A 21,510-nucleotide genomic window follows, 5' to 3' on the forward strand; every position below is an offset into this window, starting at 1 on the left:
ATCAAACTCAGGGGTGAAATCAACCAAGTGGAAACAAGAAGAACTATTCAAAGAATTAACCAAACGAGGAGTTGGTTCTTTGAAAAAATCAACAAGATAGATAAACCCTTAGCTAGACTCACTAAAGGGCACAGGGACAAAATCCTAATTAACAAAATCAGAAATGAAAAGGGAGACATAACAACAGATCCTGAAGAAATCCAAAACACCATCAGATCCTTCTACAAAAGGCTATACTCAACAAAACTGGAGAACCTGAATGAAATGGGGAAGTTTCTAGACAGATACCAGGTACCAAAGTTAAATCAGATCAGGTTAATGATCTAAACAGTCCTATATCCCCTAAATAAGGCCACCAACAGATTGGGAAAGGATCTTTACCTATCCTAAATCAGATAGGGGACTAATATCCAATATATATAAAGAACTCAAGAAGGTGGTCTCCAGAAAATCAAATAACCCCATTAAAAAATGGGGCTCAGGGCTGAACAAAGAATTCTCACCTGAGGAATACCGAATGGCAGAGAAACACCTGAAAAAATATTCAACATCCTTAATCATCAGGGAAATGCAAATCAAAACAACCCTGAGATTCCACCTCACACCAGTCAGAATGGCTAAGATCAAAAACTCAGGTGACAGCAGATGCTGGCGAGGATGTGGAGAAAGAGGAACACTCCTCCATTGTTGGTGGGAATGCAAGCTTGTACAACCACTCTGGAAATCAGTCTGGCGGTTCCTCAGAAAATTGGACATAATACTACTGGAGGATCCTACAATACCTCTCCTGGGCATATATCCAAAAGATGTTCCAACCAGTAACAAGGACACATGCTCCACTATGTTCATAGCAGTCTTATTTATAATAGCCAGAAGCTGGAAAGAACCCAGATGCCCCTCAACAGAGGAATGGATACAGAAAATGTGGTACATTTACACAATGGAGTACTACTCAGCTATTAAAAAGAATGAATTTATGAAATTCCTAGGCAAATGGATGGACCTGGAGGTCATCATCCTGAGTGAGGTAACCCAATCACAAAGGAACTCACACAATATGTACTCACTGATAAGTGGATATTAGCTCAGAAACTTAGGATACCCAATATATAAGATACAATTTGCTAAACGCATGAAACTCAAGAAGAATGAAGACCAAAGTGTGGACACTTTGCCCCTTCTTAGAATTGGGAAGAAAACACCCATGGAAGAAGTTACAGAGACAAAGTTTGGAGCTGTGAGGAAAGGATGGACCATCTAGTGACTGCCATATCCATGGATCCATCCCATAATTAGCCTCCAAACGCTGACACCATTGCATACACTAGCAAGATTTTGCTGAAAGGACCCAGATATAGCTGTCTCTTGTGAGACTACGCTGGGGCCTAGCAAACACAGAAGTGGATGATCACAGTCAGCTAATGGATGGATCACAGGGCCCCCAATGGAGGAGCTAGAGAAAGTACCCAAGTAGCTAGAGATCTGCAACCTTATAGGTGGAACAACATTATGAACTAACCAGTATCCTGGAGCTCTTGACTCTAGCTGCATATGTATCAAAATATGGCCTAGTCGGCCATCACTGGAAAGAGAGGCTTATTGGACTTGCAAACTTTATATGCCCCAGTACAGGGGAATGCCAGGGCCAAAAAGTGGGAGTGGGTGGATAGGGGAGTGGGGGAGAGGGTATGGGGGACTTTTGGGATAGCATTGAAAATGTAAATGAGGAAAATACCTAATTTAAAAAAAAAGAATTTGGTAGCACAAAATATGTTGTTTTCATCACATAAATCCTACCAAATATGATTTAATTAAAAAGATAAAAATTGAAAATTAAATGTGGTTTAGAATTGAACAATGAATCTGAATGTGACATGCAACTGCTTATTATCATACAAAAACAAATTTTGATGGCAGACATTGGGATTCTCTACAGATATCAATTAAAATTAGTGAAACAGTGTTGTGTGGTTATACTTTTGGTAAAATGGCATGTAAATAGTGTATATATCTGATGCGTTTGGACATATTATCTACATCCACAGAACATCATTACCTACTGAAAAAAAAAAGAGAACCATATTTTCTGTTCATTCTTATTCTACTGTTTATGTGTGAGTACAGTATACAGAGTTCTCATAAAATGACAAAATTGCTAGGAATCCCAGAAATGGCCTCCATACATTTTCCATGCACTTGGAATTAATTTAAAGAAGTATCAGAATTCTCATGCTTGTTGTAGTTAAGATTCATAGTGGCCTAAATTATAAAATAACCTAACTTCTCATTAGTAGATGACAAGCTGGGTGCCTCAGGAGGACACTAAGCTGAATGAAGGAAGATGATAGCAATGGATGACAGGTGACTCATCTTCAGTTTATTCTGATCAAATAACCAGCCTTACTTAGATGGTGACCCTTTTATTTTTGCTTTGGAGAACAGGTTTATACATTTAACATTTTGATGTATCACGTTGTGTATGTTTCATATAAAATTAATGTAGCAATGCTGTATAACATTACATACGTATTTCTATTATTTATATAGTTATTTAAACCTCAGTTTTCCTTAAAGAGAAGCTAGACAACTCCTTTTGAATTAAACGAGCAGGAAACTCTGTAATTCCATAATCCAAAGTCATGAGAACTAATACAAGAAAGTGACCTGGGCTTGTTTCCTGCATGATACAGATTTTACATTGCTGAGAGCAAAACTTCTGATTTAACAGATGTAGACAGTGCCCAAGAATGAGCTTGTCATAAACTCCTGTGTGATGCTTACCTTCTAAATTGAAAGAATGATAACTGTATCTGTCAAAGTCATTCCTTCTTAACCATAGTAAGAAGCTTAACCATAGTGAATACATTCAAAAGGTTTCTCTCCAGTAGATATTCTTTCATGATGATGAAGCCTACAGAATTGTGCAAAGGCTTCACCATATTAAATACACTCACAGGGTTTCTGTCCTAGCATTTCCATTGCTAGGAATAGACATCATGGCCAAGGCAACTCTCATAAAAGCAAACCTTTAATTGGGGCTGGCTTACAGTTTCAGAGGCTTAGTCCATTTTCATCATAGCAGGAAGCATGGCAACATGCAGGCAGACAAGGAGTTGAGAGTTCTGCATTTTGATCCAAAGGCATCCAGGAAGAGACTGTCTTTCAGGGGCCTACCAGGAGGGTCTGTTCTGCACTGGGTAGAGCTTCAAAGCCTACCACCAGAGTGATCCACTTCCTCCAACATGGTCACTCCTCTGAATAGAGCTACTCCCTGTGACAAACATATTTAAACTCCCACATTCCACTACCTGGCCCCCATAAGCTTGTTGGAGTACAGGAATATATGGGGACCATACTTAAACATAGCATAATGAAAAATACATGAGGTCCAACTTTAAAAGTCCCCATCATCTATACCAGTCTCAAAAATATTAAAATTCCAAAGTTCAAAGTCTCTTCTGAGAGTCATCCAATCATGTAACTGTAATCCCCTAAAAAAGAAAATGAAAAAACATAATTCCAACTGCACAAGATATACTTCACCATTCCTAAATGATATTGTGAGGAAATACTGGACCAAAACAAGACCAAAAGCCAGCTGGGAAATCTCCAAACTCTGTGTCTCCATATCTTATGTTAAAGCGTTCTTCAGATCTCCAACTCCTTTCTGCTTTGTTCACTGCAGTACAATTCTTTCTCTTTGGCTAGTTTTATTCCCTGAAACCAGTTTTATTCAGTTTTCCTGAGCAGGTACCCCAGAGTTCTGGCATCTCAAAGATCTTGGGGTCTCTGAGGCAATCTCAGATTTACAGTTTCTTGTTCCAGTGTCTAGGATCCACACATGATCTTCTGCACTCCTCCAAAGAGATTGGGTCACTTCTCCAGCTCTGCCCTCTGTATCACTCTAAGCTCTAGTTGACTCCACTCTACTGCTGCTGCTGTTTGTCCTGCTCAACCCATGGGACTGGCATCTTCAATATGCTGGGTTCTTCTGTTGCAACTAGGCTTCACTGATAGCCTCACTTATGCTCCCTTCCTGGTGCCAAGCCTCTGCATGACACCTTCATGCCTTCAAAACCAGTACCACCTGGGTGATTCTTACATGTGACGAAGTTCAACTGCAACACAAGGTACAATGTTGGCTATCTCTGGAACACAGCTTCTTTGTCCTCTCAGAAAACACTTCCTAGAAGATTTCACCTCAGTGATGCTGGTCTCTTCTTCATCACTTCTAATCTCTTAGCTACAGCTAACAAGCATCAATTTTTCCAGTAGCCCCTTCTATTTTTGCTTCTAAAGCCAGAGCCAAATGGACAAAGCTGCTGAGTTATGCTGCTTGCTGGGCCTGGGACATGGCCCCTTCTATTACACTATCACCAGCTTTCTCTTCTCCAACTCCTTTACTGCCTCAGCTTGACTGTCCTGAATTCAGAGATCTGCAAGGCTCTGTATCCATAGGCCTAGACCTAAGCTTTTCTTCATCTGCAACTTGTTCTGTATCCGGATGGACTTGAACTCGGAGATCTGCTTGATGCTCATCTCCTAGGGTTTAAGGGTATGTACCACCATGCCTGGACCTATGCTTTCCATTTTATATCTTATATTGAAAACCAAGAGTAGCAATCACAATCCATTCCTTGTCAATTTGAAACATACTTGTATCTCCTTATATCAATATGTAAACAATAACCAGGTTTCTTTCCTCTATGTGTTCTTTTATGTTGTTGTAGATGACTGTGACTTTTAAATGCTTTACCACATTGATTACATTCATAAGGTTTCTGTCCAGTATATGTTCTTTTATGTCTTTAGAGATTAGTCTTACAAAGTCTTTACAACATTGATTGCATTCTAAGGTTTCTTTCTAAAATGTATTCTTTTATGATATTGGAGACTAGTGTGATGTACAAAGGTTTTACCACATTGATTACATTGATAAGGTTTCTCTCCAGTATGCATTCTTTTATGTATTTGAAGACTACAGTGCGCTGTAAAGGCTTTACCACATTGATTACACTCATAGGGTTTCTCTCCAGTATGTGTTCTTTTATGATATTGAAGATTACTCTTTTGTGAAAAGGCTTTATCACATTGATTACACTGATAAGGTTTCTCTCCAGTATGTATTCTTTTATGCTTTTGGAGATTATACTGAACTGCAAAGGCTTTACCACATTGATTACACTCATGAGGTTTCTCTCCGGTATGTGTTCTTTTATGGTTTTGGAGTTCATTAGGTCTTGCAAAAGCTTTACCACATTGAGTACATTCACAAGGTTTCTCCCCAGTATGCTTTATTTTATGATATTGGAGACTAGAGTGATGTGCAAAGGCTTTACCACATTGATTACATTGATAAGGTTTCTCTCCAGTATGTTTTCTTTTATGATATTGGAGACTAGACTGAAATGCAAAGGCTTTACCACATTGATTACACTCATAAGGTTTCTCTCCAGTATGTGTTCTTTTATGATATTGAAGACTACAATTTTGTGAAAAGGCTTTATCACATTGATTACATTGATAAGGTTTCTCTCCAGTATGTATTCTTTTATGCTTTTGGAAATTATACTGAACCGCAAAGGCTTTACCACACTGATTACATTCATACGGTTTCTCTCCAGAATGTGTTCTTTTATGTGTTTGGAGTTGAGTGGGTCTTATAAAAGCTTTACCACATTGATTACATTCACAAGTTTTCTCTCCAGTATGTGTTCTTTTATGATATTGAAGACTTCTGTGACATGACAAGACTTTACCACATTGATTACATTCATAAGGTTTCTGTCTAGTATGTGTTCTCTTATGTATTTGGAGATGATTGTAACGTTCAAAGGCTTTACCACATTGATTACGTTCATAGGGTTTCTCTCCAATATGACTTCTTTCATGCCTGCAACGATAATTGGCACATGTGAAAGCTTTAACATATTTAAACATTTTAACAGTCTATATGAATTTTACAATTTGGTCTAGTGGTAAAGATGAATCAGATATTAAGGTTTTATCACTTTGTTTATATTCATAGTGTTCCCCCTCATTATGGGTTGTTTTACACCTTTGAAGATATCCATCATGGTAAGAGCATTTATTACATGACTCACATTTATAACATCCTTTTTATATATGAGATTTTTTATGATGTATTTTGCATGTCTGAAGATCAATGGAACAAGTCAAAGCTTTACCACACTGACTGCATTTATAATTTTTCATATAGTATGAGTCAAACCACATTTGCAAAGTGAACCAGGACAAAGAGAATAATTGCCAAAAACCTAGTACCTTAGGGATTTTCTGCAGTTTGACTTTGGGCATTGTCCCAGTAAACTCAGAAAACCAAGTAACTGCAAACTTGTATCATATTCAGATTGTCTACCAAAGGCAGAATAAGAATACTACATATCTTCTCATTGTTCTGAGACAGAGACAGGGAAATTGCTTCTTTCAATTTTCCTATGTTTACATGGCTTTTATCCATTGTGACACATGATATACGTATTAAAAGAAGAATAACAAATGAAAAGTTTCCACACTGCATTCACACAGTTTGGCATTTTGCTCCTCATAGACATGTGGAATATGGATTAAGGTTTCTCCATGACAACATTCTTGACTCTCATAAATTGCCCTCTCAATAAACTTAGCAATGTCACTACAAGTATATGAGTATCACCAACTTTACCATGGACTATTTGCTTATTAGAAGATTTTGGATGGGAGTTGGAAAGATGGCTCAGTGGTTAAGAGCACTGACTGCTCTTCCAGAGGTCCTGAGTTTGACTCCCAACAACCACATGGTTGCTCACAATCATCTGTAATGGGATCTGATGCCCTCTTCTGGTGTGTCTGAAAACACCTTTAGTGTACTCTTATACATAAAAAATAGTTCTTAAAAAAAAAAGGATATGTGAAGTGAGGTATGGGGCATGCACTCTTTTAAAAAATAGGTTTTTGGAGCTATAACCTATTCAATGTGTATACCTTTTGCAATATCTAAGTGTTATGAGACTGAACGATTGGTAGTTCTACAGCATAGCTCTAATGCAGCTACAAATCAAATAAAGATATTGGTTAAGTTACTGTACCCTTATCTTTTTTCTTGAATACCTTGTAAACACAAATCAGGTAACTGACATTGAGGTACATGGTTCTATGAAAATATTATAATCATAGCTACACTTAAAGGACTGATATTTTACACTCTTGTTTTTCTTTAGAGCTTCTAAGAAATACTAAAATTTCCTCAGAGTTGTATTTGTATCAGCTTGCACAAGAAAATTACCTTTCATGTCTTCTAGAACTTTGACAATGTTCTTCAATATGATGGTCTTGCCAATTATAGCCTAAAACGCAATACCAGAAAATGAATGATATAGTATTAGAAATTAGACAAAATTCAAGTTACAGTGAATTTTCACAGTACTGTGAAAACTGTGAACATTCCGTGAACCTGATTTACTCAGCTCATTCTTCCTCATTTTCAACTGAAATAACATAAGATCAATAACAAAGAAACATTTGTTCCCTTATTTTGAAAAGCAAAAGAAAATTTACAGTCTTACCTATATCAGTGAGATTCTGGTAGGTCTCCAACATCACCTCTTCATAGAGTCTTTTCTGGGAAGAATCCAGCAAATCCCACTCTTCCTCAGTGAAGTTCATATGCACATCATCATAAGTCACTGCATCCTAAAATATCCCATACATGTATACAACACAAAGCATAATACTAACATCACTATAAAATAAATATATGCTCCCTTGACAATATATTCACATAATTCTGGTGCTTCCTCCACTTATTTCCTGACACAAAGTTATAATCTAATCAGCAAGCTATTTTAGAATGAAACTGAATTATGTGTTCACCTGTATCACTTCTGAACCCTTTGAATAGGATATAGCCTTGCAAGACAAATTACAATTGATAGAGGGAGAAAGAGAGAGGCAAACAGATCAACATTATTAAGCACACATCAGAAAAATTGTATGAACAATCACAAAGTACAAAAATGATGGCAAGCTGGGTATGTTTGCTCATGGCTTTAATCCCAGAGGCACAGACAGGTGTATGTCATTGAGTTCCATACCAGCCTAGGTTACTCAATGAGTTCCAGGACAGCAAGAGGTACGTCTTAAGACCCTCATTCCCCTGCAAAATGCAATCAAGCCAACAAAAAAACATAGAAAGAATTCAGAGATCTTTACTGAAGTTCCTACAAAAAAATTATACATTCACTACAGTTCTGTAGTCATCTGGCAGAAACCTGAAGTGCCGGAATTTAAACTGAAACATAAATAAAATTTTAAAAAAGAGAATGCATGTTTAAACAGTTACAAATGGACAGATGAAAATACTAGTAACATAAATGTTGATTATAAATGAGCAACATAGGGCAAGGGAGATGGCTCAGCAGTGGAAAGCTCTTACTGGTCTTCCATATAAAGGGGTCAATTGCCAGTATTTACATGAGTTTAAGTGTTCTGAGGCACAACGTGTTCATCTGACAACAGTAAAGATGAGACACACATGATATTCATATTCATGCACACTGGCAAAAAACCTCATACTCTTTGGAAAAATTCAATAGGTAGAAAAAAATGTCACACACCTATAATCCAATGACTCTGAAGCCTTGGATAGTATTGATGTCATGAACACATGCCATCCTGAGAAATAGAATATAGTCTGTATATTCTTGGCCAAACATCAACATTCAAGATATGGATGAACATCTGCACAACAGCATACGCTTGCATGTACAAAAACCTACATTCCAAGCACATAAGCTAATAATATAAAAAACAAAATCAGGCAAGCATGTCGGTCCACATCTAATCCCCTTCAGAAGAGGAAAGGCTACACGGAGAAACCTTGTCTTGAAAAACAAAAACAAAAGGAATAAAATTAAAAATAAAAAAGAAACTTCCAGGTTTGCAAAATGGCTTAGTATTGAATAGCAAATGCTTCTACAGTATCTTATGTGATTTAGGGACAAAGTTCAAATGGTGAATGTATGAGAGCATGAGAAGAAAGCTGAATGATCAGTTTCAACCATGACACAGTAGCCACAAAGAACAAAATTTGTTCTGTCTTAAAAGAAATGCAGGGGCAAAGATGGAGCAGAGACTGAGGGAATAGCTAATGATAACTCACCCAACTTGAGAGCCACCTATGGGCAAGCACCAATCATTGACATTAAGGATACTTTGTTTTGCTTGCAGACAGGACCTTAGCATAAGAGGCTCCAGCCAGCAGCTGACTAAAACAGATGCAGAGATCCATAGCCAAATATTGAATGGACCTTGGGGACTCCTATGAAAGTGAGCAGGGCAGGAACTCAACAGAAAGAGCAACAGACACAATTAACCTGGACCCTTGGGGACTCTCAGAGGCTGAGCCACCAACCAAAGGCTGGACTAAAGGTTCCTGGCACATATGTAGCAGATTTAAAGCTCAGACTTCATGTGGGTCTCCCAACAACTGGAGTAGAGGCTGCCCCTACAGTTCTTGACTATCTTTGGAAACTGTTCTCATGTCTGGCCTTAGTGGGAAAGAATGCACCTAACCCAACAGACACTTAATGCGCCATGATTGGGGGACATGCAGGAGGGCCCACAGCCACTCAAAGGAGAAACAGAGGGGATTGGGGACAGGGACTCTATGAGGGGGGTGATCTGGAGTGGGAACAGTGATTAGGAAGACAGTGAATATATAAATTATTGGAGAAACAAAACATAAAAAAGAAAGAAAGAAATCTGTTGAGTCTACAGACAGATAAATCCTATCCCCTAATAAAAAATCTGGAAAGGGTCCTCCTAAAAGAGTCTATAAGCTCACCAAAGAAAGCCACGAAGGACAGACAAGTATTCAAAGATATCAACTTATCTAGGAACATTTTGTTTCAATCAACTACATTCTGACCCTGGGTACTATAGGCTCATATTCACTGCATTCGGTGTAACTTCAATGATCCTAATAGTCTACTACACTGTTCAAATGTTCAAAGTCTCTTCTGACACTCAGGGAAATTTCTTGATCGCCACTTCTTTTAAAATCAGAACACAAGTTATATCTTTCCAACATACAATGGCACAGAATACCCCTTCCCATTCCAATTGATAGGCATGTGCACATAGGGAGGGGAAATTGGAACCAAGGCAAGAAACATAGCAGGGCAAACACCAAATCATATTCCTTTGTTTGAGATACATTGGACTTCACTTTCTAAGGGCTTAGGTGGACCAATTCCTGTAACTTCTCATGAATATCTCAGTTTGGGCACTTTCTTTCCCTGTGTGCATCTCTGCATGACAGTTTTCTCAATGCCTTAGGTATTTCAACATTTTTGTTCACAAAATGCAACTCAATCTTCATCCTCACAATTTCAAACAACGAACTCTCACAGAATCTTCACTGGGGCTCTGACTCTGCCAAAAGATGGTTAGAATAGTGCTGAACTGAAACCATAGAGGAAGTATTCATAACCTTGAATTTTTTATTGTTCAGTTTCCAGTACCAGCACAATATGGGTGATTCTGTCATGTTTGGCTTCTAAGTTGATCAACTCTACCATGCTTGGACCACAGTTGGGAGGTTTTATTTCAAGTTCCTTCCAGTGACTAGGAATCACTTTGTCTACTCCTTCCATTAATTCAAGCTGAACAGGAGGGAGTGTTACCCTTAGGGCACCTTTTTAGTCGTATACCAACAATGGCATGTGCTTTACTATGTTCACAGCAGTTCTATTCATAATAGCTGGAAACTGGAAACAACCCAGATGTCCCTCAACAGAGCAGTGGATACAGAAAATGTGGTTCATTTTTAAAAATGGAATAATATTCAGCTATTAAAAACAAGGATATCATGAAACTTGTAAGCACATGAACAGAACTAAAAAATATCATCCTGAGTGAAGTAATCCAGACCCAAAAGGACATGCATGTATGTACTCACTCACAAGTAACTATTAACCATAAAGTACAGGTTATCCATGCTACATTCCAGACCCAAAAAAGCTAACCCAAGTGAGCATGGTTGAATCTCCTTCAGAAGGCAAAATAAAACAGTCATAGGAGGCAGACAGGGAGTGGGAACTTGGTGGGAAGCAGGATTGGAAATGGGAAGGGGGAACAGTTGTGGTGAGAGACAGGATAGAGGGCCATAGAACCAGGAAATCTGCAGCTGGTGTTGGGGGAAGGGGGGCAGGGGATGTAGGAACATCTTTAGCATGTGAAGGAGAGCATGGATATAAAAGGCACCCAGGAGTCTATGGGGGTGAAATGAGCTGAGATGCATAGGAGTGGGATGTGGAATGTGAAGAGGCTACTTCCTGCAGCCAGGATTGATAGCCAGTGGAGATTTAAGGACACCACTTGGACCATAAAACTTTCTACCCAAAATTTGTCCTCTAACAAGAAATGCAGGCACAGGGGCTGGAGAGATGGCTCAGCAGTTAAGAACACTGACTGCTCTTCCAAAAGTCCTGAGTTTAAATCCCAGCAACCACATGGTGGCTCACAACCACCCATAATGAGATCTGATGCCCTCTTCTGGGATGTCTGAAAATAGCTACAGTGTACTTACATATAATAAATAAATCTTTAAAAAAAGAAAAGAAAAAAAGAAATGCAAGCACAAAGATGGAGCAGACACTAAGGGAAGAGTCAACCTATACCTTTCACAACTCGAAACTCATCCCATGGGCAAGCATTAATCCCTGATATTATTCAGAATACTTTTATATATGCAGTCAGGAGCCTACATAGCAGCTGACTGAAACAGATGCAGAGATTCACAGACAAAGATTGGACACCACAGACAAATAAAAAACTCCATGAAATATACAAGAAAAATAATCACCTTAAGTTAGGGAAACAAGACCCAGAAAAACAAATATGGAATGCATTGATTTAAAAATGGATATCAATTGTTAGGTAAATGATAATCAAGCTATACTCCACAGACCCGGAGAGGATAGGTAAAGAGGAGGGCTACAGGAGATAAGAATGGATCTCCCTGGAAAGGGAACTAGAATAGGTTCTGTGGGCGGACTAAAGATGAACAGGGACAAAGTAAGAGGGAGTCCAGTGCAGGGAGAACAACTAGAATTATGGGGCACTTGCGAGTGAGTATAGAAACCTAGTGTACTGCTAACTTCCTGGAATCTATGAGGGTGACCTTAGTGAGGACTCCTAGTAATGGAGAATACAAAGACTGGCCATCTTTTGTGGCCGGGCAGGGCTTCAGTAGGAGAACTGGGTTATATTCAGTTGAAGTGTTGGCAGAGAAGATACCATGGGGATCCCTAAACAACACTGAATACAAACAGGTTTGGAAGTTTGGAGACTGCAACTCCAGTTTTCTAGTCTCTTTGGGATGAAAAGGCACTCTATAGGCTACAGAAAGAGAATCCTGGACACCAACCCACCTACAAAACCCTCCATGTAAAATCTGTCCTGCCTGCAGGATGAGCAGGGGCAAAGTGCAAACTCTTTGGAGTCTGGAACCAATGGTTGCTTTAACTTGAAGCCCATACCAGGAGAGGAAACTCAAGTCTTACACAACCTGGATGGCCAAAAATTTCACACAGACTAAAATGGCAAGCATGGGGTGTGCATGGGTCTCTACCAAGTCCTCTGCTAGTATGTTTATGGCTGTTAGCTTGGTGTTTGTGTGGGAATCCTAACAGTGAGAACAGATGTAGCTCTGACTCCCTCAACTGCTCTTGAAACTCTTTTCTTCCTATTGAGTTGCCTTTTCCAGACTCAGTATGAGGTCTATTGCCTTTTGTTTTGTATCTTGTTTGGTCTTTTTTGGCTGTCTACTCTTGGAGGTTTGTTCTTTTCTGAAGAGGAAATGGAGCAGGGAGAGTGGATCTGGGGAAGAGGGAAGGTAGGCTCGACTTATGAGGATTAGAGGGACGAAAAACAGTGGTCAGTATACACTGTATGAGAGAAGAATTTATTCCAATTTAAAAACATTAATTCAATTCTTCCTAATTGTAAATGCAAAGAAGAGAAGCAATAATGAACATAGAGAAGCAAAATAGGGAAGACCGGAAAGGAATGACTTTGACAGATACAGTTCTCATTCTGTCTCTTTAGAAGGTGAGCATCACACAGGAGTTTATGACAAGCTCATTCTTGGGCGCTGTTAAATCAGAAGTTTTGCTCTCAGCAATGTAAAATCTGTATCACACAGGAAACAAGCCCAGGTCACTCTTGTATTAGTTCTATTGACTTTGAATTATAGAATTACAGAGTTTCCTGCTCATTTCATTCCAAAAGACTAGCCTTGCTTATCTTTAAGGAAAACTAATGTTTAAACAAGTATTTTTAAAAATTGAACTACATATGTAATGTCATATAGTATTTCCACATTAATTTTATATTATATTAAACATATACAAACTGATATATAAAAATACTAAATGTCTAAACACATTCTCCAAAACAAGAATCAAAGTGTCACCACATCAATTTAGCTTTTTGATCATAAAAAAAAAAGTGGAGACACTTGTCAAAGACATTTTTATTTAACTATAATTTACTGACATTCTTTAAATTCAAACAAAACAGTCTGCTTCTTAATGCCCTTTTTACTTTTTCATACAATATGGTTCATTAGCAGAAAGCTCCCACACCATCCAAATAAAGCAACTTTCTGCATCTTTATGTCCTATAATAGCACATTTGCTTATCATCTCTGAAACAACTCTTATACAAAACAATTCACATACCAACCAAAAAAAAAATGTTATAACAACCCTCTGAAGGTGATTTTTTTCAGCTAGATTTTGTGTTCTTTCTGCCCTTCATTTTCTATTGTTACCAGTAGTGTAGACAAGATGGCTGAAACTCTCATACTCATCTGCCAAATGAGAGTGCATTAAAGATTAAAATCAGATGGGAAAAAGAATTGGGCAGATTGACAGTGCCTAAGCTGTAATTACATGCTGTTTTGTAATGGATACAGCACTGACTGTGAGAGTATAATCCTTTATAAGTGTATAATCCTTTAAGCATTGCTATTGTCTTCATTTATTCACCTCAGTATCCTCCTGAGGCACCCAGCTTGTCATCTACTAATGAAAAGTTAGGTTATTTTATAATTTAGGCCACCATGAATCTAACTGCAACAACCAGGAGAAGTCTAATACTTCTTTAAATTAATTTCAAGTGCCTGGAAAATATGCTGAGATTTCTGGGATCCATTGCAATTCTGTCATTTTATGAGAACTCTGTATTCTGTACTCACACATAAACATGGGATAATAAGAATGCATAGAGAACATGGTTTCCTGGTTGTTTGTGGTAGCTAATGATGTTATATGAATGTAAGTATGCGCAATTTTACCTCAAGTATATCACCTATCCACCTACCCAACACCATGCATATCTAGGAAACCTCTGCATCTCAGAAACTCCTTTTGTACCCTGAAATTGAATTTCCTTGAATCATGCCAAGGTACATAGTATTAGTGGAAAAGTAAAAAGATTCTGATCAAGTATTACTAAAGGATGATCCCCATCACCTCCTTTATACCACTTTCAAAACTATTTATAAAAGTTGTCATACAAAAATGAATGAGAAATGAATTCAAAACTTCTAGAAACTAGACCTTCAATTTTCCAATCTGTCTTCTACTGCACACCAAAAGCAATGCTTCTGTGTGCACACTGGAAAGTGATATTATAAGCACCAGGTCTTTCAACTTCCACGGCTTCAGTGTCTTCCTGTCACATCTCATCTCATCCCATCCCCCTTTTCACCCACTCATCCAGGAAATACACACTCAGGTAAGGTAAGAGGCCACAGGCCTCTGCCCAAGCCACCACATGGACCAACTGAACCACAGTCCCACCCACAGGCCATCTCAGTCCAAGCAGATAAGACTCAGCAGACATGCTCTTCCTGGTCTGGAATGGCTCATGGTCTCCCTCACTGCTCTCTACACCTACATCAGGACAATCCTTGAAAGAACCTGAAAGCTACCTCCCACTGGTGCTCCTGATTGCTAGGCCTGCCCAAAGTCCCTCATTAGCTTAGACAACCAAGCTAGGCCTCAGGACAGAGAGATCTACTAGGGGATCAGAAATCAAATGACTCAAACAGCTGAGGCCTTCCTAGTTCTGCCTTTCCACCCTAGGAACAGACAGAGCCCTACTCTGGGAAATCTGAATTTTAGTAGAACGTTCCAGTCTCCCAGAGGACTTCCTGTTACTCTTCCAAGGCACAGGGTCCTTTGTATGTACATTCCATTACATACTCAATATCCAGTGGAGCCATCTCTACCTCATAGCTGGGAAGTCCTAGAGCCAAACTTCTGTTAAATCAAACAGTAACAACAATTAAAGCAAAATGTGGCCATTAATTTGAAAACAAGAAGTGGTCAATGGGAGGTGAGTGAAAAGAAAGAAATGAAAAGGAAAAGACATGGTTTCTCCTAGTTATGGTTTAGGAGAAATTTTATTATTGATAAAAGGGAGAATATAGCAAGACATGGGGACATCTGGGAAACTTCAGAGTGGGGATGACCCAAGCTAAGTAAGCAGAGAGGGTACAGGGTAGAGGGTGAACCAGATCAAGAGTTCTAGACAAGGGACTGAGGTATACACTTTACATATCAAAGCAGACCTGGCCTCCAGGTTTTCCCAGCACCCGTCAGTCCCTGTCTGGCATAACCTGCCCCCAACTTTGAACTTTCCAGCCCAGAGTCTGGGCTGCCTTCTCCCAGAGGCTCTTTCCTATATGATCCAGACATTGTGGTCTCCTCTTGCTCTTTCCCTTCCCTTCTCTCTCTGTGCACACAACCTAATGTCTTTCTACTGTCAAAACAGGAAAACTCCCACTTTCTTTCCTCCACAGCCTTTCTGTGCTGTGACTTCACCAACTTCAAAACTGGTCGATGAATTCAATTGTTACACAGGTCCCTCTTTAGCTGTAATTCTCAAAAAAAGCCATAGAGGATAGAGGACTGTCATTCACTAATGCCTTTTCCTTCACACTGAGCAATAGGGCCCAGCCTGAAAGGTGTATGACTCTCCTGAAGTCACAGTGCAGCAGACCCAGGATTAGGTCTTCAAAGCAAGTCTTAACTACATATAATGACCAAAGTCTCAGCTACGAATACACTGCTCTAAACAGAAACAAATATCAAAGCCTCTGAGCAAAAGGAATGAAATTTTTAATGATGAGGAAACTTTGGAGAATAGAAACAAACAAGAGATTACAGCTGTTATACATAAAGAAAATAAAATTCAAAAAGTAATACCAGCAATTAACTTTTTAAAAAGATAAATATACTTGAAAAAACACATAGGTATACTAACTTTGAAAAAGAGCAGACATACCTGGTAGAGAGAATGGCACTAATAAGACCTTGTTCCTATGTGCAATGTTACTGCTGACAAACACAGCACAGCCAATGGTTTATGGCTCAAATTTCTGAGCTGACTTAACTGTAGCAGTGAGCATTCCACATACCTCCACAGGACAACATTGGTAATTCAATATTCACTGGCTCAAGTCAACATACCCAAATTATTCACCCCTGCAATCTGCTCTGTTTTTTTCACATACATGAATTAATACATGCTAGGAAATTACACAATCACTCATCCTGCTTGTATCAGATCTTTCTTCATAATGGTGCCCCCTGCAGCTGACCCCCTTAAACTTTAATCTGTGATGTAGCTATTGCCTATACTATTTCACTGTGCAGTGCACACAGTTCCTCATGTTCTGGTCTGAAGGCAGAAGCCATGCTTCACATGCACATCCTTTTCCTGTTGCTGCAATGGGCAGTTCACTACATGACTCCAATGGGTGATTTTAAAACTCTCTTGGGGTACAGCCTTTTAACTAAAGAATTTAGGAAGTTTAATCAAGAGGCAAGCAAGGTCATTTCCACGGGGAGCAACAGACCGGCAGCAAGGTGACCTGAGTCAACAAAGCTTTTTTTGGAAACATCTTTCTTAAAGGCTGAAAATACAGTTGTCTTAGACTTAACATGCCTTCCCAGGGAGAAATCACTCTATACAAAATTAAAGATTACTTTTTAAAAAATCTCTATAATGATAGCCCAAACTCAGCTCTGTCTAATGCTCTTTTAGGATTAGGCTTCATGTTATAGTTTGGACAGTTTAAATAGGGACAGGAGACCGCAAGTCTAGTCAACGAGGTAGATGGGAGATTTTTTACAGCAAAGATATTCCAGAAACTATTTCTTAAGTACACCAGTGCCCTAATACAAAGGTTGGTTCTTCAGTGACAGGGGCCTAAGTCCAAGGTCCCAGAGGATGAAAAAGCCAAAAAGTAGAAGGTAGAATGTATAAAAGTGTGCTGGAGAGATGGCTTTGCAGTTAAGAATGCCAACTGCTCTTCCAAAGGTCCTGAGTTCAATTCCCAGCAACCACATGGTGGCTCACAACCATCTGAAATGGGATCTAATGCCCTCTTCTGGTGTGTCTGAAGAGAGCAATCTCATATATATATATAATGTTTTTAAAGAAAAAAAAAAGAGCCAGGCGTGGTGGCGCACGCCTTTAATCCCAGCACTCGGGAGGCAGAGGCAGGTGGATTTCTGAGTTCGAGGCCAGCCTGGTCTACAGAGTGAGTTCCAGGTCAGCCTGGACTATACAGAGAAACCCTGTCTCGAAAAATCAAAAAAAGAAAAAAAAAAAAAAAGAATGAATAAAAGTTGTGATGGGGAGATCTTGCAGAAGCCATGTCTTGTGCTAAGTAAAGCTCTTAAGAATAGCATCCTGTATACTACTTACAGAGGGAAGATGGAAATAAATGGGAGACTTCTAAGAAGCTGCACAAGATTACTCCTTATCTCAAGAACATTAACCTGGGCAGTGGTGGTACACGCCTTTAATCCCAGTACTTGGGAGGCAGAGGCAGGCGGATTTCAAGTTCAAGTTCAAGGCCAGCCTGGTCTACAGAGTGAGTTCCAGGACAGCCATGGCTACACACAGAAACCCTGTCTCGAAAAACCAGAAAAAAATAAAAAAGAACATTACTGACCAAGCCTACAGTGGCCTTACGACTAATAACCATAGCCCCACATGGCAGAAAGAGTTGGGTTCTGAGGATATAAATTGTCATGAAGGCCTTGGCCCCAGACCATTACCAGCTCTCCCAAGGATATTCCTGGCTTTAGAAAAGGAGCTCTATTTTATTCTCAATACATTGTAGCCATAGCAAAAGCTCCCAAGGCCTAGGCCCCAGTCCATTATTGGCTCTGCCAAGTATGTTCCTGGATTTGAGAAGGAGTTGTCATTCTTTATTCATGAGGGCTTTAGGGAAAGACTTACTTGATAAGGCTAGCCCTCCATACAACAGTGTTTCTTTCTTTCTTTCTTTCTCTCTCTCTCTCTCTCTCTCTCTCTCTCTCTCTCTATTTCTTCTTAATTGTTTTATTTATTTACATTCCAAACATTGCACCACTATCTGGTCCCCCCTCTCAGGATGTTTTACCTATTCCCCCTTCCCTTTGCCTTTGAGACCATGCTCGATCACCCCATCTCCACTCCTCTCATCCACTCACCCACCACCACCTCACCTTCCCCATTCTCCTTCCTTAGGGCATCATGTCTCTACAAGATTAGGTGTATAGTCTCCCACTCAGTACAGGCAATGCAGTCCTCTGCTACATATGTTCCTGGGACCATGGGCCAGCCCATGTATGCTCTTTGGTTGATGGCTTAGTCTTTGTGAACCACGAGGGATCTGGGTTATTTGATTCCCCTAACTCTTCCATAGGGGTCCCTGACTGGAGTCCATTGGTTTGCTGTAAGTATCTGCATCTGTCTCAGTTGCTGATAGAGCCTCTCAGAGGACAACCATGCTCGGCTCCTGTCTGCAAGCACATAGGTGTTTTTCCTTCTCAAATGGATGTCAACCAGTGTAGTCTTTCCCATGTGGCAGAACTATGCTTTTCCCAATTAGAAAATGGGGATTTCAGGCACACCAGTCCTTAATGTTGGTTGTGACTCTAATGACAGATTGAGCAGCTTGTTACAGACCTGCTTTTTGCTATGAGCATGTGCCAAGTGGCTGGTTGTACAACACAGTTGCCTCCTTTGTTATGGTTTGGAGCCAGATGTTTAGACAAACCTGGTGAGCAAACATGTGAATCCTAGCTTCCTAGTCTCTAACCGGCCTGCTTATCATACTAATCTGTGGGGTGTTTTTGATGCAGTCCTCCATCAGCTAAATGCTACTTACTGTCATTATTTCCTAAGCTTGGTAAATCCTTTACATCATCAATTCTACTCTTCTACATCTCAGCTTAATATGGGAGTGCTATCCAACACATGAGATGCCTTTTAACAGCTCTACAAAATTAACTACAAATGGATCTTACACCTAATAGATAAATGCTAAGGGCAAAACTTATATAAGATTCAAGAGAAACTAGGGCTCTCCAAGTTTGGCATCTTGCTCGTGATATTTCTACAAGCAAGCCCCTAGTCCAAATGTTTTTAGATTCAGCCCTGATACTGATGTTATTCAGAGTTCACCGCCTGTTTTAGCAAGTGAGGAGCATCCAGCCCAGAGAAGATCCACCACCTCAGCTCGCACTGCTCAGCCACCCGCCCCTGCCCATTATAGACAGTAACCCTGCGCTTACCATGTTTCAAAAACGGAGCTTACTTGAGGTCCCCTCAAAGCACCCAACAACATCGCTCAAAGCAGGATACAGAGAACCATTCAAGCCCGCACTGCCAAAACAAATTTCTAGCAAGGCAGCCGAAGAACCCGCCTCATTGTCTGACTGGCAGTTCCGCAGGGGAGCCTTGATTGGCCAGTGAGCCTTACCCCTCCTCTAGGTTAAAGTGTGCTTCCTGTCCCGGGCCAGACCTTTTACAGATCCCGGGAGTGGTTTGCATTCCGGTAGCATTTGTGTCTGTCCACCAAGTTTGGCATCTTGCTCGTGATATCTCTCGTCCCATGCAGCCCTGGAAGAGGACCCACCGTTGCAGCTCCGGCCATCCGCCTGCTTCTCCCCTTTGTGGGCAGTGATCTCACACTCACCATGTCTCAACTTCGGAGCTTGTTTGAGGTCCCCTCACAGCACCCAATCAGGACGGAAAGAACCATTCAAGCCTGCACAGCCGAAACAAACATGCAGCAAGCCACCCGGAAGAACCCTCCTCATTGTCTGACTGGCAGGTCCGCCTGGGGGCCTTGATTGGCCAGTGAGTCTTACCCCTCCTCAAGGTTAAATAGAGTTTCCAGTCCTGGGTCAGACCTTTTCCAGATCTCAGGTCTGACTTGCACTCCAGTAGCTTTTGTGCCTATCCTCCAAGCCGTGGGAGAGGACACAGCATTTCAGCTCAGGCTCTTTAGCCGCCTGCTCCTCCCCTTTGTGGGCAGTGATCCTGCACTCACCATGACCTCCTTCGTAGCTTGCTTGAACTTTCTTCACAGCACTTCCCCTTCTTGAAGGTATCTGATAGCCTGTTACTGAACTTGGAGTGCAGGTATCAATCTGGCCCACCGGTGGAAGGATGCCCAGGATATTAACATTAAAGAGGATTTTAGGAAACAAGAGTTTTGTTTTGTGGCTTCATGCTGGGCTCAGGGAAACTGCAGCTCCTTTTCACCAAAAAGGTATGAAACAACCTTGGGAGAAAACCAGAAAACATGACAAACAGTAGAGCACTATTGTTAGCCAGCACATCTTCCTCAGTGGCAAGGTGGAGAAAAACCACAGTTGTCTTAGTATAGAAAAACGTACCTCATCTCATAGGATTAATTTCTCTGTGTATGTAGAAAGGGGATTTAATAGAATGTCTTACAGACAGTGGTCCTCCTAGTCCAATAATAGCTGAGCAGATTCATTGCCAAGGGAAAGTAGAAAAATCAAGGACTTGTTGAGTTCACATTGCTTGATATCTCAGTGGATCTTGAGTACTTCCCAGAATTCTGAAGAAATAAGTACTTACTAATGCCAGTTTCAAAACAAAACAAATGAATGAATAAACAAAACACCTTGCTAAAAAATGTAGGGAAGGAAGTAGACAATTTGAAAGAACTTCCCTGTTTAATATCCAGTAAAGCCTCACTAAAAACAAATAAATATACAAGCACAGGACTTGTGTCTTATCTTCTAAATTAAACAACAACCATCTTCATACCTTCAGCTTCATTGAATTAAAATAACCACAGCAGGACTTTTTAAATTTTACTAAATCTAAAACAAACAAACAAACAAAAAAACCAGGACATGCCTGGCCAGTACTTTTAAAAGGTAGAAGGGGGATAACTACTTATGTGAAATTGTCTCCATACATACTGAGTAAGGCATTTTTTTAAAGATTTTTTTTTATGTCTATGAATATACTGTTGCTGTCTTCAGACACACCAGAAGAAGGCGCTGGATTTTATTACAGATGGTTTCGAGCCTCCATGTGCTTACTGGGAATTGAACTCAGGTCCTCTGGAAGAGCAGTCCATGCTCTTAACCACTGAGCCATCTCTCCAGCCTGAGT

The 21,510-nt window shown here is 40.0% G+C and overlaps 1 protein-coding gene across 1 annotated transcript; it reads right to left on the reverse strand.

Moving 5' to 3' along the window:
- Positions 1-2,095: 2,095 nt before the first annotated feature.
- 2610044O15Rik8 (RIKEN cDNA 2610044O15 gene) lies at positions 2,096-19,788 on the reverse strand. The gene is made up of 5 exons (NM_153780.3): positions 19,647-19,788; positions 7,566-7,692; positions 7,286-7,346; positions 5,844-5,893; positions 2,096-3,491 (listed from the first exon to the last, which is right to left on the reverse strand). Exons 1-5 carry the CDS (start codon positions 19,647-19,649, stop codon positions 3,466-3,468), a joined length of 267 nt encoding a protein of 88 aa, NP_722475.1. The 5' UTR covers positions 19,650-19,788; the 3' UTR covers positions 2,096-3,465.
- Positions 19,789-21,510: the final 1,722 nt, after the last annotated feature.

This window comes from Mus musculus, chromosome 8 (genome assembly GCF_000001635.26).
Source record: "Mus musculus strain C57BL/6J chromosome 8, GRCm38.p6 C57BL/6J".
Classification (NCBI taxonomy): domain Eukaryota; kingdom Metazoa; phylum Chordata; class Mammalia; order Rodentia; family Muridae; genus Mus; species Mus musculus.

Excerpts from the sequence above, each read along its gene's own strand:
- 2610044O15Rik8 (NM_153780.3), bottom strand. Across the intron at positions 5,894-7,285 it reads AGTTCTAGAAGACATGAAAG|GCATGAAAGAAGTCATATTG; the intron begins GTAATTTTCTTG and ends TTATCGTTGCAG. Across the intron at positions 3,492-5,843 it reads CTATGAACGTAATCAATGTG|GGGATTACAGTTACATGATT; the intron begins GTAAAGCCTTTG and ends TTTCTTTTTTAG.